Source organism: Columba livia, chromosome 1 (genome assembly GCF_036013475.1).
Source record: "Columba livia isolate bColLiv1 breed racing homer chromosome 1, bColLiv1.pat.W.v2, whole genome shotgun sequence".
Taxonomy (NCBI): domain Eukaryota; kingdom Metazoa; phylum Chordata; class Aves; order Columbiformes; family Columbidae; genus Columba; species Columba livia.
In genome coordinates, this window is record NC_088602.1 from 195,343,553 (window position 1) to 195,360,974 (window position 17,422).

General features: G+C 39.1%; 2 protein-coding genes across 3 annotated transcripts; one reads left to right on the top strand and one right to left on the bottom strand.

The window, feature by feature from the left end:
- Positions 1 to 48: 48 nt before the first annotated feature.
- On the bottom strand, positions 49 to 3,865 carry TPRKB (TP53RK binding protein). Its single transcript, XM_065048992.1, has 5 exons — positions 3,724 to 3,865; positions 3,303 to 3,513; positions 2,490 to 2,612; positions 2,036 to 2,212; positions 49 to 1,228 (listed from the first exon to the last, which is right to left on the bottom strand). The coding sequence occupies exons 2-5, from the start codon at positions 3,441 to 3,443 to the stop codon at positions 1,142 to 1,144; spliced, it is 528 nt and encodes a 175-aa protein (XP_064905064.1). The 5' UTR covers positions 3,444 to 3,513; positions 3,724 to 3,865; the 3' UTR covers positions 49 to 1,141.
- Positions 3,814 to 8,805, top strand: ALG10 (ALG10 alpha-1,2-glucosyltransferase). 2 transcript variants are annotated; one of them, XM_005498135.4, is made up of 3 exons: positions 3,814 to 3,992; positions 4,286 to 4,483; positions 7,073 to 8,805. In XM_005498135.4, the coding sequence occupies exons 1-3, from the start codon at positions 3,828 to 3,830 to the stop codon at positions 8,126 to 8,128; spliced, it is 1,419 nt and encodes a 472-aa protein (XP_005498192.3). In that variant the 5' UTR covers positions 3,814 to 3,827; the 3' UTR covers positions 8,129 to 8,805. The 2 variants fall into 2 exon arrangements, with proteins under 2 accessions (XP_005498192.3, XP_064905060.1); XM_065048988.1 differs by lacking the exon at positions 7,073 to 8,805 and adding an exon at positions 5,465 to 7,066.
- Positions 8,806 to 17,422: the final 8,617 nt, after the last annotated feature.

The following is a 17,422-nucleotide window of genomic DNA, read 5'->3' on the forward strand; positions in this document are numbered from 1 at the left end:
CTCAGAGAACACTAGAAAAACAAAACAAAAAAACCACAAAAACAAAAATTCAGACAGCTATACAGTTTTATACATGTCCTAGAAAAACAATGCAGTATAACAATAACGAACAGTATGGACTTCTACCTAATTAGGACAATGATTAAATTACCTGGTGACTACTGGAAATCAACATTATTCTTAGTTCCCTTTGATGACCTTTCCTATCACTGGTTCAACAAAATTAGTTCAATGACCCTTTCAGACTGCTATGTAAGTTGTATCAACAATTTAAGTGAGTAAATCCATGATGCACATTTCTCTGTGAATTTTCCACCAGAAACCAGCCCCTAGGAAGTCAGCATCACCGTGTATAATCCAGTATTACAAAGGAAAAGCACCTCTCATTTTAACATCAACACTGAAGTACCGCAGCAACACTGAAGTACCTCAGCAGCACGCTGTATCTGATGACACCGGAGTGTCAGCTGCTAACACCACTTTAGCATCATCCCTACTGACCTCATTTACTACTGTTGTGCACATCTCCGATGCTTCTGCTCCACAGTGACCCTCCTGCCTCTTCCTTTCCCCAAAGGCTGGGCAGCAACTCTACCCCATTAGCAGAAAGAGAGAGGTGCTGCTCAGAGCTTACAGAAACTTTCCTTTTTCCATCGGCAATACTTTATGCCACAGACAGACCTTTTCTGGCAGTATTATTGTTAAAAGGGTATAAACCTTTAGGGGTGTAAAAACACAACAAATCAGGGTAGGGTTAATAAAAATTATCTACAATGTTTGAATCCTGTCTGGGACTAGCAAAACATTTGATGAAAGAGTAAAGTACAGACTTCCAAGCCTTTTGTTTATGATCAACTTAGGATACTGTCAAAAGTGATTTTTCTTCTTGTTAAGAAAGAACAAATGGACAGAAATGCCAATGGCAAGTTCTACTTTGCACAACAGAATCGGTCTCTGTGCTGAGAACGTGGTTCAGATTACCCTCATATCCAAATCTGCTCACTTATGGTCAAAGCCCAGATGTCATCAAAATACTCTGTACTACAACCCTTTCTCTGATACACAGAAATAATTCCAATGAAGTGTCTTTACATCTTAAAACACCTTATTTTTCCTTTAAAAAATATTTATTTCCAGATTTTCATAAAACATCTTTTGTTGACATTCTGCAAACAATACTGTCCAATAAGGTGTTCATTTTTTCTTCCTGCGGAGTAATTTTGTACATCTGCAGAAAAAAAAGAAGAAAAACATAAAAGCCTTATAAGGAAGAAAAAAAACGGTCATGTATCTTCCAAAACCAAAATATTTCCTCCTCTCTCCTACTTCTTACATTAGAAATTCCTGTCTTGTCTGGCCTGCAAGACAAAATTGGGACTGAGGAACCAAGCAAATTCTGAAATTTTAAGATACACAGGAAAAGTAAGAAACTGAATGAAAATAGTACTGCACTTTATATACTATGATTTGTCCAACTATATTCATAGGTTCCCATTGTCACTTTGATGGACATGATCAAGACGATTTGAACTACTTGAATTTAATCAAGTGGAACACATACGCTTCAAGATACCGACCTAACATATGGTAATGTGTTAAGAGCCCACATGCCCTAACGCAGCTCCTAGCAGTTCATCAACACATTTTTATTTTAGCCGCCCATGCTGGGACTATTTATGTGCTTAAGATGATGAAACTGTTCAGGACTGAAAATTTATTTTTAATTACATGGGAAAACAGGAAGCAAAAATGACTGAATGGTAGGGAGCAATCTGGAATTTATTTTTATGTTCCAACTTTCTGACAATGTTAAGAATGTGATGACTTAAAATTTGTGATGTCAGGGTGTGACAACTAGAACTTTTTTCCAGAGTAAAAATGTTATAAGAAAAAAACAATCAAGTTTCACTTAAAAGAAGTTTCCAGTCATGCTAAAGAAATACAAACCCTAAGTTAATTATGTCCATTGCTACTTAATCAGACAACCAAAAAAAAAGTCTTTTCTCTACGCCAGTCACCTGTTTTGGCTACATACCTTTTTAACCTTGTCAGTGTCTGTAAGTTGGGGGAGTTCATCTAAAGAAACCTGTTGGCCTTCTACTTGAGATGCTATATCTTCCAGGTTTACAGGTTTTTCTCTGTCCACAACCAGAACAATGAGTACTGCTGTGTCACTGTCTGAAATGCCAAACTTTTTAAATGCATCTGAAATCTAATAAAAGAATAAATATATCAAAATACTGAATCACATTCTCACTATGTGTAAGCGACCTTTTTAGTTACTGATTAAAATGAACCAAGAATATAAACTGACACACATTTTACATTAACGGAATTCTGATAACAGCATATCAGTATTATTAAAACAACAGTAACTTCTATTAGCAAACAGATAAACAGTTAAATGAATGCCTATATTTCATTTTGCTGCATGGACCTTAGCAAGCTCAGAGAAGCAAAAAAAAAGAGATTTGTTCAGTAAATCTTACGTTGTTGTTTGGTGAAAGGCTGAAAATAATTTCTGCATAGAGGGATTTGGTCTTCATTTTGCCTATCTTGTGTAGATGAACTGCTTTGTTGGCTGCCACAAGAATTTGAAAAGGATCTACAATCTGTAAAATACAACAAAGAAATTAAACAGAAATTTAACATACTATTTTGAACTCTGAAAAAAAACTGACTTAATTCTGATAGCCTAAGTCTGCAATCATAGAAGTGAGCAGTACTGTATTCTGCAAGTTATTTTAGCAATTCTTGCTCTCCAAAGTCAATGTGATTATTTACTGCATGAGGTAATACTTGACATAAAGATTACACTCTTCTGGAATCTTTTGAAAAAGGAATCACATTAATAAATCTTCTGTCAATAAACTGCCAGATTAGATTAGTTTCTTGTTTTGTTTTGTTTTTCCCCCTAACTGCTGCTTTGCTAATTCTAACAAAAAAAAGATTAAGAAACTAGTTATGGGTTTAAATGAGAACAAAGGGTCCAAACAGTGGTGATTTTTGGTAACATGAAACAGTTAATACAACGTTTTGGAGATGTAAATAGGTTTAAACAGCTCCACCAAATAGGATGTGAAGTGAATCAAGTCAACTTTGTGCTGCCAAGGCTCATTCTTGGCACAGATGCCACTTTGATGAAAGCAAAGGAGGGACATTCGTGCAGGGACAGCTGAGAACGTGTACAGGGATGAGACACAGGTGGTTCCTCAGACGTCCCACACAGAAGGGTTTCCACGCTGCCTCCAGGGCTGTGACCCGGCACCAGCCCTCACTCACTCGCTCACTCACTCACTCACCATCGCAGGGTTGATTAACGCTCCCTCAATGGCCCCTTCCATGGCTTTTTTCCGCAGAGCGGCGGCGTTTCCCACGCGGTTGAAGAGCAGGATGGTGACGCTGTGCTCGGGGAACAGCTCCAGCCGGTGCGTTACCTGCATCGCGCAGCGCTGGCGCCGGGCGGCCCGGAGCAGCGATCACACACAGCGGCTTGTCTCCTGTCCAACACAGCTTTAACGACACGCAACCTTTCGCGTTCGGCTTTCAGCGCCTCTCAGAGGTGAAACCCCACGCGTGCGGGCTCCCCGGCCGGGACAGGCCGCGCGGCCCGCCCGCCGCTCTCCTCAGCCCTCCCGCCCGCAGCGGCCGCGTTCACAGGAGCCGCTCGCCCTCCCAGCACCGCGCTGCCCGCCGCCCGCACCGCTGCCCGCCGCCCCTCACCGCCTCCCGCCAAGCGCCTCCGCGCGGCCCCGCGCCGCCAGGCCCCTCCTCCCCGCTCAGCCCTCCCGGAAGGGCGGCCCCTTCCCGGCCAGCGCGGCGGCGGCATGGAGCGGGCCGAGGCCTACGGCTTCTCGGCCGCCATGAGCGGCGCGTTTCTGCTGTCGTGCCTGCTCTTCGCGGCCGTGAACCGGCGGCAGCGCGGGCCCTACATGGACGAGGCATTCCACGTCCCGCAGGCGCAGGCCTACTGCCACGGCCGCTTCCTGCAGGTGCTGCGCGGGGCCGCCCGGGGCTGCTGGCCAGGCAGGGCCATGGTTTCTATGAGCACACCGCGGGCACTTTGAAAGGGGAATCATTTGTGGTCGCTGCTGTCCACGACGCTGGCTTCTGCTTTCCGTGACCTGGTGGTGCGCAGGGCAGGATTCAAAATGCTGAAACATTTCTGTGATAATGCCCACAACTCACTGAAAGGCCAAACTGACAACATGGGGTGTGGGTGGGAATGGTACCACAACCCGTTGCTTGCCTTGTCTGTAACGCTCCGTGTCTCCCCCCTCTCCAGTGGGACCCCATGATCACCACGCTGCCCGGGCTGTACCTGTTGTCCGTGGGAGCGGTGAAGCCCGCGGCCTGGCTGCTCGGCTGGAGCGGGAGCGTGGTGTGCTCCGTGGGGATGCTCCGCTTCGTCAACCTCCTCTTCAGTGCCGGGAACTTATATTTGCTGTATTTACTTCTCTCCAAGATCCATCAGAAGAATAAGGTACGGTCAAAGCGAATAATTCTATGCACTCATACAAGCAGATTTGGTGGCTGTGTGTATATTCACTGTATACGTGAACTGTCCTCAGGTTTATATAGCTGCAAGTACTACTACCAGTTTGGCTGAGGAGGCAAATTTCCTTTCCTCTAAATTTTTAGTATCTTTTTTTTCTCAGGATGCAATCCTCTTTTTTTTTTTTTTCTCTTGTGCATAACTATAAGTAGTCCCACTGAAATGAAAGTTCAAATTAGTATGCGTATAGACTTACTATGCAAAGATCTGGATGCTCATCTAGTTGGAATTGCTTGAGACATCACAAAACTTTGCCAGTGAATCCTGAGTTGAAACCCTGTGAGCTGTGTTTTAAAATGTTTTCTTTAGGAAGATATCAGGTTTAATGTCAATATTTAAAACTGGAGAATAATTGAAGTTGGAAGGGACCTTAGGAGGGCCACCCTCCAGCTCAGAGCAGGTCAGGTCTGAGATCAGTGCAGATTGCTCAAGAGTTGGCAGCTGGAAAACTCTCCAAGGATGGAGAGCGGCTGCACAACCTCTCTGGGCAACCTGCTCCATGCCTGAGTTGCCTCACAGTGAAAAAGGGTTTTTTTTACATCCAGTCTGAACTTCTCATTTCAGTTTATGCTTTCTGTCTCTCGTCCTCCCACTGTGCCCCACTTTGAGCAGCCTGGCTCCCTTCACCTGTTGATATTCTGGCAGGTGTTGGGAGGCTGCTGTTCAGTCCCCGCAAGCCATCTCTTTTCCGGAGTGAACAAGGCCAGCTCCCTCAGCCTCTACTCTCAGAGCAGGTGCTTCAGCCCTCAGCTGTCTTGGTGGTCCCTCTGCCATTGCTCCAGTTTACTAGTGCTTTTTTAGTACCACAGAACACAAAATTTGACATGGTATTCTAGGTGCAGCCTAGCAAATAGAATAAAGAGGAATAATCTTTTCCTTTGTTCTCCTGCTCTGCTCTTATTAATGCAGCTCAGGAGGCTGTTCCTTAGTGCCAGGGCACGCTGCCTGCTCACGTTCACCTTGCTGTCTGGCAAGGAGCCCTGAGTCCCTTTCCAGAGAGCAGCAGTTCCTCAGCTGCTACATGCCCAGCCCGTATCATTGCGGGGATTTCTTTCCAGGTACAGGCATTTGCATTTATCCTTGTTGAATTTCATAGTATTTCTGTTGCCCCATTCTTCCATGCTGTCTGGGTCACTCTGGATGTCAGCTCTGCTCTTTAGCATATTGCCTGGTTCCTCCAGTTTAGTGTCATCTGTACACTTGATGACCGTGTAATCTCACTGCCTTCAAGTCATTGATAAAGGTGTTAAACAGGAGACGTCCCAGTGTAGATCCCTGTGATACTCTGGTTGTTACTCTCCCCTTTTGATGGAGTGTGACCAGTTAACCATCCAGCCAGTTTTTACCTGTCTTAGCTGTCCACCTGTCCAGACCATAACCATTCCACTTAGGTACAACAATATTGTATGTTTAAAGTGGTGAAGCATCCACCAGTGCAGCAGATAAATTGTTCCAGGGGTAAATGGGCTATTCAAAATCTTTCACCTTAGTGAAGTTCTTTAGTTTCACTTTTAACTGTAGGAATATTTTTTCCTGTTCCACGATAACTGAAGGATTCCTTTTACTATAAAGCGTATTTATTCTGATGTATTTTCATACAGGAGACTCTTCATGGTTAAGCATATGATAAGACCATTCAGAATTGGGTCAAATTCAGTAAATTTTTTCCACTTTCAGAACATTTTATTTTATGCTTGGAGGTGGAAATATAAATGTAAAAAACCTAAAAGATTCATGACATTAGACTAAGCATTAGAAAACGTAGTTGTATTGTTGGCACTTCTTTGAACTCGGCGTTTTCTCTGTTCCTCTTCTCGGTAGGGTGGTGACTGGCTCTTTCACCCCACCCTATGTCATTCAGAAACATCACACAACATTTTTCAGTGTTGTCAATTGCATTGCATCATGTAGTGAGTGGGATAATTAGGAGGAGTTTTTAACAGCAGGGTCTCCTGCCTTCTTTAAAGTTTCTTTTCTAACTAATGAATTATAATGAAGGTAAACAGTAAAAGCTGTGCCAAAGATTAGAAACTTGGAACTGGTTGCTCTGTGGACTGGGTTCAAAAGAGGCAATAGTAGAAGTACATGTGTTCTGCTGTCTCACAAATAAACAATCTGGTGATGAGATTGTAGGGGCATAAAACTTTTTTTTTGCCCAGTTGTGCAGTTCTTTTATCCTAGATATGTAGCACTTATACTCCCACAATGATTTTAATGCCACAAATACATGAACAACTGACATATGAAAGAAGTTGGTGTATTTCTGTTGCCGTATTTTTTACTCACCTACAATGATGTTCTGTACTTTCATTTGTACTTTAACATTGTGTAATCTGACACTCTGTATTAATGTAACAAGAGGTTAACAAAAATATAGCATGGGTGCTTGTGCAGTAATGGAACCAAAGAGCATAAGATATGTTATATTGTGATAACTGAATTCTCAAGAATGATTTTTTTTTTTAATTTTTATTTTTATTGGACATTGCTAACCACATTTTTCTGTTTCTTCTCTAGGCTGTGTCTGGTTTCCAGAGAATCTTGTCTACATTAACTCTTGCAATGTTTCCCACCCTTTATTTTTTTACATTCCTTTATTATACGGACCCAGGATCAGTGTTTTTTACTCTCTTTGCCTATTTAATGTGTCTTTATGGTAACCATAAAACTTCAGCTCTCCTTGGATTTTGTGGCTTCCTGTTTCGTCAGACAAATATCGTGTGGACAGTTTTTTGTGCTGGAAATGTTGTTGCAGAGAAGCTAAATGAAGCCTGGAAGACAGAACTACATAAAAAGAAAGATGAAAAGATTTGTTCCAGGAAAGGATCATTTTCAGATTTAATCAGAATATTGCAGTTTCTTATTCAGTATCTCATATCACGTAAAAACTTAGTTACGCTTATTGCTTTAACTTGGCCATACATTGTATTAGTAACCATCTTCTTTGGTTTTGTCTTCATCAACGGTGGAATTGTTGTTGGTGACAGAAGTAGCCATGAAGCCTGTTTGCACTTTCCTCAGCTGTTCTATTTTCTGTCCTTTACTGTCTTTTTTTCATTCCCTCATTTATTGACCCCTACTAAAATCAGGAGATTCCTTCTGTCGTTACGAAAGCACCCTGTGCAATACAGCTTAGTAGCTGTCATTTCTTTATTCCTGATCTGGAAATTTACCTACGTTCATAAGTATTTACTAGCAGATAACAGACATTATACATTCTATGTCTGGAGGAAAATCTTCCAAAGACATGAACTTGTAAAATATGTATTAGTTCCAGTCTATATATTTGCTGGCTGGAGTTTTGCTGATACACTAAAATCAAAATCGATCTTCTGGATCTTAATGTATTTTGTATGTTTATTAGCTGTCACAGTTCCTCAGAAATTGCTAGAATTTCGTTACTTTATTTTGCCATTCTTAATATATAGGCTCAATATTCCATTTCCATCTGTGTATAGACAACTTGTGGAGTTGGCTTTTTATATTGTTGTGAATGCTGTAACTTTTAATCTTTTTCTAAACAAAACGTTTCAATGGCCAAATAGTGATGAAATCCAGAGGTTTATGTGGTGACCTTTGTTTTTTTTAATACTTTCCTACCTTTAGGAAAACCTATTTCTGTTTCAGAACTGTGGACTCTGGAATGAAGGAATATGTTTTGCATTACGTAAGGACTTTTTTTACCTGGTTGCAACTGGGGAAGTAAGCTGTTTGCTTATATTCTTGCAACTGACTGTGAGATCTGATACGATGTAATGTGAAGATGTTGCATATATTGAATTTACGAGCTCCTGGAATTAACAAATTCAATATGAGGACACCTTTCTGTAATTAATGTGACATAAGGGAGATGTTTACAGTCAGTTTTCTTTATAATAAAATATTTTATTACATGCCCTTGAAGGTATGACAGTTTATGTTTCAGAGGTTTCTCTTCAAAAACAGAATGTTTAACTTTTTGTTACCTCTGGGTGCATTTTTACTGCTTGGATCAGGCCACTTCCATCTAGGTTTGCTAGTGGTCAAGGTATGAACCACTACTAAATGTTTTCAAAACCTCCTATGTTGCACTGAATTTGCACAATTTTTTTTACCAGTAAATGCTGACATTGTTTTTTCAAAGAGAATGTATGCTCTTAAATCATTGGAGCATTCTGAAAAATTATATTTCAAACTGATATTTAGAAAATACAATGGAGGCTATGTGCATGTACCTTCTATGGGGAAATAAATGTTAATGTACAACAAAAGGTGAATTGCAGTTGATAATGTGACCTGTTAGAAGGGGAGTAATTGAGGTATATCAGGCTGAAACGTGTTGTTACACAGTGGAATGCAGTCTCACGAATACCCTTTTAAATAATTGGGCTTTCATATCCTGAGGTTCTGTGTTCACAGGTTTGTATTGAAGTAGGATATGAGCGCACTCCCAGTTGAATTGCGTTTTTCTAAGATCCTTGATGTGTAATCTTAAAGAAATACTACTGGCATTACTAAATTGTTATTTTAAATGTTTTTCTCATATATATATACAAATCTAATGGAACTAGGGAGTATATATTTTTACAAAGGTAAAATACAATGTGTATATTTTTGTGTATATTTTTTTTTCTAAAAAGCATGTAGTATATTATCATCAGGATAGAAGAAGGCTGTAATGGTTCCTATGGGTAAATTACTTTAATTAGGCTCAAAAATAGTTGAATGCTTAAAGTTAACTATTAAGCAGTTTTAGAAATATAACTAAATTATGTGGTGGTGTGGCATCCAAAACCTTATGTGCTGTGTAGTATCTTTAGGTTCTTTCTTGTTCTATGATGAAAATACTGGAGCCAAATCTATGCAAACATATCATATTATTGCACTCCAGTCACTCTGAAATGGAATTGTTTCTCAAAAGGTCAGTACTGTGGAGTTATTTACATTAGTACTGTTATTTTTGTTTCTTTTACAGTATGTAGATCAATGTTCTGCCTCTGATTCCTTCCCTGTGCTAACACTGAGGAGTGTGGCTGATGTAGATTCTCCTCTCCGATGTCTTTCAACCCTGTTTCTTTTAAGGAAAAAATAAAGCCACTCTTCAATGAGTAGGTTTATTGGTATTGAATTTAAGACCTTTGCCAGGTCACTGTTTGCTGCTTGGCCTGTTGCCAGTAGGGTACATTGTTGATAATGTGTTTACCATAGGGAAAGCCATTTTCAGTCAGTCTCTAATTGCTTTATCAAGTTGAAGAGAGAGGAGAAATCTGAAATGGGTTGCTTTCCAAGAATCCAACGTGGTTCTTGCAGAGTCCAGGATATTGTCTTTTGTTGTGATTTTAGTATGACAGAGTTGGGGGAGTTGCATGCCTTGTGCTTCCAGTTTTGTGTTTGTGCACCATGCCAGTAAAACTGTAAACAAGACAAAGACTATATGCATGTTTTAGTGCAGCCTGTTTTGCGTCCTGAAATACTAGGACTGACTTGAGTTGGTATGGTAACATGGGGATGGGGTTCTGGCTAGAATTCCACATTACCTTCTGGAATTTTTTTTCTGGTTTTATGTAGGGGAAAAAGTGTTCATTTGCTTGGCAAGATACAAAAGTTCCTGTGCTTACGTAGTCCACAGCTGTGCTGTTTTGTCCAGCATGTCCATTGATACAGGTATCGGAATGTCATAGGTTATCAGCACTGTTAGGAGACAGTGTTCATGCTCTCTATTTAATGCAGATAGCAGCCATGTTTCAAGTGAAAATAACTGAGTTTAAATATATACAATTATAATGCATTTCTTTTGTAAAGAAAAGTGAATGCAAAAAGTCCCACAAAATTTAGAGCACAATACTGTTCTAATGAGCTCCACATCACAAGATGCTAGAAAAATTACATGGAGAGAGATGTCTGTGAATCATTGGGGGTTTTTAACCGATATTATAAGATGGTAAAATATTTTATCCTGGGATTTATCAATCTGCTTATATGTTTTAATTTGAGAGTACAATTATTCTCTATGTATTTTGCTTATTAAAAGTGGACTGAGTTGATACAAGTTTAAATCAAAGAGGTAAGTCCATGAATTACTAAAACATGGCATGTTAATTTATTTTTAGAATAAAACTGTTTTCACTTTTGCTGATGAACCACAGGGAGTTTGCAGGTAATATGCATTGTTAGCCTGATTCAGTCTCAGAAATCAAGGTGGTTTTAATGATATCATAATTAGTCATAAATAAAGGTCTTCAAATTCTATCAACATCTCTTAGAAATTTGACAAATTTCTAGCAATAGCGTTTTTTAAATGTAGGTATAAAAATAGTTAAACATACTTTATAATCTTGGAGCAAGTATCTTTTGGAAAATCGATTTTAGCATTTTTCTCCTGAAATATTTCTATTGTGGTTGTTTGTAATTCATTAGTTATTCATCCTAAAGACATGCAGAAAGGGCAGTGTTTATCATGGCTTATGTTGCCAAGATCCTCTAGTTTCAGTAGAACCAAAATTGCTTACTTCAGGTTAATGTCTCAGCAGGTGTCATTTGGCAATTAAATTACTTACAACAGCATTAAAATGATAATGTATTGTATATGTTATTAATCAGCTATCTATTTAGAAAAAAAAATAGTGCTAATTTGTTGACATGTCCAAGATGAAAACAAAACCAGCACAGCTAACATTTTTATAATTGCTATTTAAAATTAAAGACTCAGGTTTAGTTTTTCTCTGCCAGAAAGATGATGGTTTTTCAATAACCGTCAGAATAATAAAACCAGAGCTGAACAGCCACAGCGTGGCTGAATTATTTTGAGGTAGAAAAACAAAAAAGAAGACAAATAAATGAACACATTGTTTTTTTTTCTTTTAGTTAAAAACAGGTTGCAATTTGGGAAGATAGGAAGTTTGTTTGGTAATTGTATATGTGAACTGTATTTTCGGTTATTTGTTAGCATTCTGTATTTCATACTTTTTGAATTCTTTGGCAACACGTGTTCACATTCAAAATTAGCACCAATTTTACACCATAAGCCGTATGTGCATGCTGATTTCTTTTTATCTGTTACTTTTGTTGTGAGCAGGTAAATCTGATGGATTACTCCTGTTAAAGACATCGTAGGAAAAAATATTCTGTAGTCTCGGGACACGATCATTGTGCTGTTAATGCAGATGGGTGTATTTTTCACAAGGTGGCAGACTTGTGCCATCTTGTTGAGGTGACCAACTGCTTAATGTAATGCTGCTTGGAATCATAATGCCAGGTTTTTAGCAAGACTGTTTCTGAGAATTAGAAAATGTCAAGGTCTCTCATGGCTTATTGCTTGTTTTAGTAACTGGCTTAGCTAAAATATCCTTGTATGTAATTTTAAATATATATCATATGTCAAGTTTTAGAAGAAGAGCAAGTTTTGCTCATCTTTAAAGTGTCTTATTTTGACATTTTTGATACTTGTGGTACTTTTATGTCTGGTCTGAGAGAACAAAATGAAACTTGAAAGCTTGCTGTTGAATTTATGTCATTCTTTAGACAGTGTAGTTGCTTAGAAAGTTAGCAGATTTCCTTCTGCTGTTTTATTATTAGATTTCACAGCATTCTTATTTTCCACATGTTCTGCCTATTCATTGCTGGTTAAAAAGAAAAATTGGAGGACAAATTGAGGAAAGTAATTATACTTTTGAGACTGACACACAGTGGTTTTCTGAAATACTCACTTCTTAGTTGGATGATGCACGTGTGAAATATAAATGCTCAAATGCCTGTTAGTTGACATGCTGCATTTTAAATGTCATCTAGTGTAATGAAAAAATGTAAAGCCAAAATCCATGAGAATGGCTGCTTCCAGTTGTCCCAAATTCTTTGTCCATATTCACTGTGCTATTCCTCCCATAATGCTTTGCTTTCTTTCATATCTCTTGTTAGATAGCGCATGCTTTTTATTTTAGATTCAGTGACGCTTATATGTTTGCTGAGGCATCTTTTATAGAAAAACATTCTTCTTAAAAATATGCTTTACATGGATGCAGATAATTGGTCTTACTAACAAACATCGTTTTGCAAACAAAAAGAATCTCTCCGTGAGACAGAAATGCTAACCTCACTAGCGACGTGTAGCTAAAATGCCCTTAATTTGTGAGTTTTTGTGCTTAATCTCAGGAAGTGCTCAGGACCTCACAGTGTTCCTTCATCTGCAAGGAACAAGACTTGTAGAGCCAGCCGGTGGTCACCGCGGTGCTGCAGGAGGAGGAGCGTGCAGGGCAGAGACGGGCTGTTGGAAAAGTTTTAGTTGGAAAAGACCTTTAAGATCATTGAGACCAACAATAAACCTAACAATGCCAAGTCCAACTCTAAACCACGTCCCTCAGAACCTCATCTATGTGTCCAGGAATGGTGACTCTGCCATTTCCCTGGGCAGCCTGTTCCAAGGCCTGGCAACTTTTTCAGTTAAGAATTTTTTCCTAATATCCAATCTAAACCTCCCCTGGTGCAACTTGAGGCCATTTCCTCTTGCTCTGTTGCTTGTTACCTGGGAAAAGAGACCAACACCCTCCTCTCTACAGCCTCCCTTCAGGCAGTTGTAGAGAGCGCTAAGGTCGGTCTGGCTGGAAAGAGAAGTTGCTTGTTGGTAGAGCTCGTCTGATCACTGTGAGAATGATCTTGCTGAAACTTGGGAACTAGCTGTTTTATTGAAAGATATTTTGGTACTTAGCTGTGGATCTGTAAATAAAAACTCTTTCTGTATTGAAGAAGTGTTTTGAAGTTACTGGAGTTGCAAGTGTGTGTCAGTAATAGGGAAGGGCTTGCTCTCATTTTCAGATTATTAGTTGCCCAGATACTCTGCTGTTTTTTATAAAGTAAAAATTGTTGCATCTTAAAAAAAATAAACATTTTTAAAACAATGTCTTCCCGTGTGCTTTATATCTTAGTTTTAAGTAGATGTAAATTATTATCCTAGGCATTTGATTCAAATTGGTATGAATTTGTATTAATAGTGACAGCGTACACCTAAGATGTAATTGCAGAAGTTTGTGTCTTTAGCTACCTTCAGGTCTTCTCTAACGAGATTAGACTTCCACATTTTCACATCAACCTTCTAAAAGTATTGTCATTGAAATTATGTTGTGAATATACAATGCAAAAGGAACGGTTATGGTGATTATCGCTGAAGAGAGTCTCTAATTTTAGGGCACTGCTTCAGACCTGCAAATTTAATACGCGTAAATCATGCTGCATTTTCCTGCGTTCCCATCAAATCTCAAACAAAGCATTGCCTGGCTGAATTGAAATGTAAATGACAAGCTTCAAAAGAACAAAGTGAACTCAGTCAGGAATATCACCGATTTCAGAGATAGCGCTTCACCCTCTGGGTCAGTGCTGAGCAAATGCCACAACGCTGTTAGTGAGTGGGAGTAAGCACATCAGAACTACAGTTCCGCCAAAGAGCAGTGTGGGTGTTTTACACCTGATGTGTTCTTTGTTTCATGTAGAATTCCTTCCTCGCTGCTCTGTGCACTCCTGTGCTGCCGTAGCACTATGGACTTTACATTCCTGAGAGGATTATTTTATGTTTTTAGTCCATTGAGATAGTTGTGAAGGTGGGAATTCATCTGCCAGACATCTTGTCAAAACTACCTTCTAGTGTGATCTGTTTTCTAGAGCTCAGTCTGGTTGAGCAGAACACTCAGGCCAGCTGGGGAAGCCTCACACCTGAGATTTAGACCAGAATGACCCATGTTTGAGTCGCTTTTTCTGAGCTAAATTCGAAAAGTGTCAGCCCAATGCAACGTGTTAACTTGCTCTGAAGTCTTAAGAAGCTTTGTGGAATAACCTTCCCTGCCCTGGTCCAGCCAGCCAGGAAAGAGCCAGGAACATGTCAAAGAAATGGAATGTATTTGCTGACTATAGTAAAGAGTTGTATGTGTCCTTGCTAAAAACGTTCCAGTGCATATTTGCTTCAATAACAGTGGGTTTTATTCAGTTAATTATTACTAAGATAGAATTTTCTGCATTTTTTTCTGAAACAGGTGAGAATGATAGTTTCCTTAAAATCAAAAAGAAATTAAGTGCTTGCATTTTTCGTAGGAATTAAGAAGAAAATATATTTGGGATTTTGGAGCCATCTGTTGTCTGAAAGGAGCTTTAAGTTTGCCTTCAGGATAAATACTAGCGATTTCCCTTTACTGCCTATAAAACATACGCTGCTTAAACTTTGGAGGGGGCAGAGGGGCAGGTTGCGTTACAATGGCCTGGTCCAGCTTTTGCCTCACAGGAGGCCATGAAACTTTATCTGGGAACTTGCACTGAGAAGGGAATTGGTTTCCACATTACGTAAGTGAATCCTGTAGAGTTTAATATTTTGTAGCTGAAATGGAGCACAGCTTCTGAAAATAAACTCTTTTTAAAAGCCATCAAGTAGTGATGAATTTGCCACATCCTCTGACAAGCTTTTTCAGAGATTAATTACTTTTAGGAAACTTTTTTCTGTAGTTATTAGCTTTCTGCTACGTCTGTGCAAAGACCTCTCTCCCCATTTTCCTTTTCTATCTGTGAGTGAACACCATTTATGTTGGTCTCTGCAGATCACAACCCAACAAGGTCTTAACCTACTGACCTACAGAGATGAGAGGATTATTGTATTCCAGATTGCTTTTCTCTGGCTTTTTTTTCAACGTGTAAGAAGTATGATCACTGGAATTAAACACCGCACAACACTTTTGAGCTCTTCATTTTTTCTTGTAGGGAAGTATAATCTATCTAGACCTGTGTACCTTTCTCCTTTTAGCCAAAACAGACTCTGTGGCACCTTGTATGGATACCCTTAGTTTGAAGAGCACACTGGCTACCTTGCAGGTAAAGCATCACTTTTTTTGACTTCTAAAGTCATGCTAATGGAAAAAATCAGTCTAGAATAAATACACTGACAGTTTCCATAACAAGAGCTTTCATGTTTGTCGGTGAGGAGTGGCCAGAGATACACACATCAGTTGACAGGAATAACCAGGGAGAGCAAGGAGAGTCAGGGCATGTGAAGTTTCAGTCTGGCCGAGCAGTTTATGATTTGGCTGTTTCCCCTGGAGCTCCTTGAAGTTAAACGCTTAGGCAGTAAATTGAGTTGATTGACTATAGTCTTGGTTTGTGAAGTCAGGGCTAACTTGAGTAGCTTGCTGTTGTATTGAGAGCTTGGATATGTTTGCCTTGAGACATGATTTCCGTGTGGAGTTTGAGCACAAGAATTTTCCTTTTCTTTCTGTTTTGAGACAGAGGTATTCAGGCTGAGAATGGGGTGGCAATGGAAGGAAGCCCTTTCTCCTTTGACTAAACCAAATTGTTATTGCCCTGATGGGGCTCTAACTGCTCTCTAATCCATGGAGTCAGTCCACTTGAGGGCTAGAGGGCTTTAGGCTTTGCTTTAATAAGCTGTCATATCACCTAATTTTGCAGGGAGCCTTTGATTTCTAAACCCAAATGAGCTCTGCTGCCACCAAAATGGTTGGGCGCATTCCTCTTACACATTCAAATCCTAGCTTTATAATTAAAACTTCTTTGTGAGTAAAGAGCCTTTCTGGAAAATAAATGTCACTCTTACTAGCAATTAAGGCTTCTATAAACCTTAGCATACAATTATGGCAAAGATCAGTTAATGTATGTTGTTTGTGACTGAATCTGAGTCAAAGATGTTAAACACCTGCAAAGATTGTACCTTGCTATTTAAGTCACACATAACAGCGTATGAGATGCTCTTGAATTTTCTTGCCCATCATTTTGTCAGAAAATAAGCAAACAAACAAGAAAAGCCTTTAAAGTCAGTTATAACATCTTGATAGTCTGCAGTTACTTGGCAAACAAGCAGCATGTCAAAATCAGCTATAGTCAACACCTCTCTTTTACCGAAGAACTTTAAAATATTTCTGGTAGTTTTTGCTGTGATGGATCTCATGATAACTGTTCTTCAGCGCTTTTTGTGTTTTGTTTCACAATGTAAGATCCTCTTTCCTGGACTTGGCTTTCTTGGCTTGTAGATGAAAAATTGATTTAGGGGTCTTCTTTAGTAAGTTAAAGAAGTGTATACATTTAAAGGAGTAGTGAATACTATAATGCTTGGACCAAAGGGACCTTATACTCTGCAGTCAAAATGCAGAAACACTAAGTTTTGACAGAATGCATTTAATACTTTATTTTCATTAAATCTGGCATAAAGTAGGCAAGATAATTTGGTATCAGATTTAACCTTTCATGTTACTCTGCGAGTGTATAGATATTGACAATTTCTTTGGTGCTTTGAATATATACTTCCAAGGTAGAGCTGAGGAAGGTAATTACAATCTCACTCTCTTATCCATTACCTATACACTAAGTTAATTGAAATTGTAGTGAGTACGACTTCATGAGATGGTTCTATTTTCATTTCAATGCTGCATTCTCCAAGGAAACAATCTAGAGGATCTAAATCAACAGGAACTACCCACTAAAGAAATAATAATGCCCTCTTGAAACATTTCAGCTGCATGCTGTCAGTTTTACAACCTGAAACAACAGGCAGAAAGACCTTAAAGATTTTTGGATTTGGTATATTGAGTAGAATGCATAAAGATTAAAACAACAAAACAAAACTCACAGCAATGACTACTTTTTTGCAAAGCTACCATTTGATATTTACAAGAATAAAACAATACAAGGAAATACAAAGCTGAAAAGATGTTTTTTGGTAACAGATTTTCTGTTGCCAGCGTATAAGGTAGAAAGCAGCTGTGTACCAAATCTGAAAAGGTATGATCTACTTGTGCAGGTGCTCATCTGCATTTTTATGGTTTTAAATACCTTTATAAATCTGATTTTTTTCTTTGAACCTCTGCTAGGACTTCTGTATTTTGATAACAAATAAGAAAACAAAGTGAC

Coding starts and splice junctions, on each gene's coding strand:
- TPRKB (XM_065048992.1), bottom strand. CDS start 3,443: ATGCAGGTAACGCACCGGCTGGAGCTGTTCCCCGAGCACAGCGTCACC. Junction 2,613..3,302: donor CGTTAATCAACCCTGCGATG/GTGAGTGAGTGA, acceptor TGTATTTTACAG/ATTGTAGATCCTTTTCAAAT. Junction 2,213..2,489: donor GCCTTTCACCAAACAACAAC/GTAAGATTTACT, acceptor TTCTTTTATTAG/ATTTCAGATGCATTTAAAAA.
- ALG10 (XM_005498135.4), top strand. CDS start 3,828: ATGGAGCGGGCCGAGGCCTACGGCTTCTCGGCCGCCATGAGCGGCGCG. Junction 3,993..4,285: donor GCCACGGCCGCTTCCTGCAG/GTGCTGCGCGGG, acceptor CCCCCTCTCCAG/TGGGACCCCATGATCACCAC. Junction 4,484..7,072: donor AGATCCATCAGAAGAATAAG/GTACGGTCAAAG, acceptor TTTCTTCTCTAG/GCTGTGTCTGGTTTCCAGAG.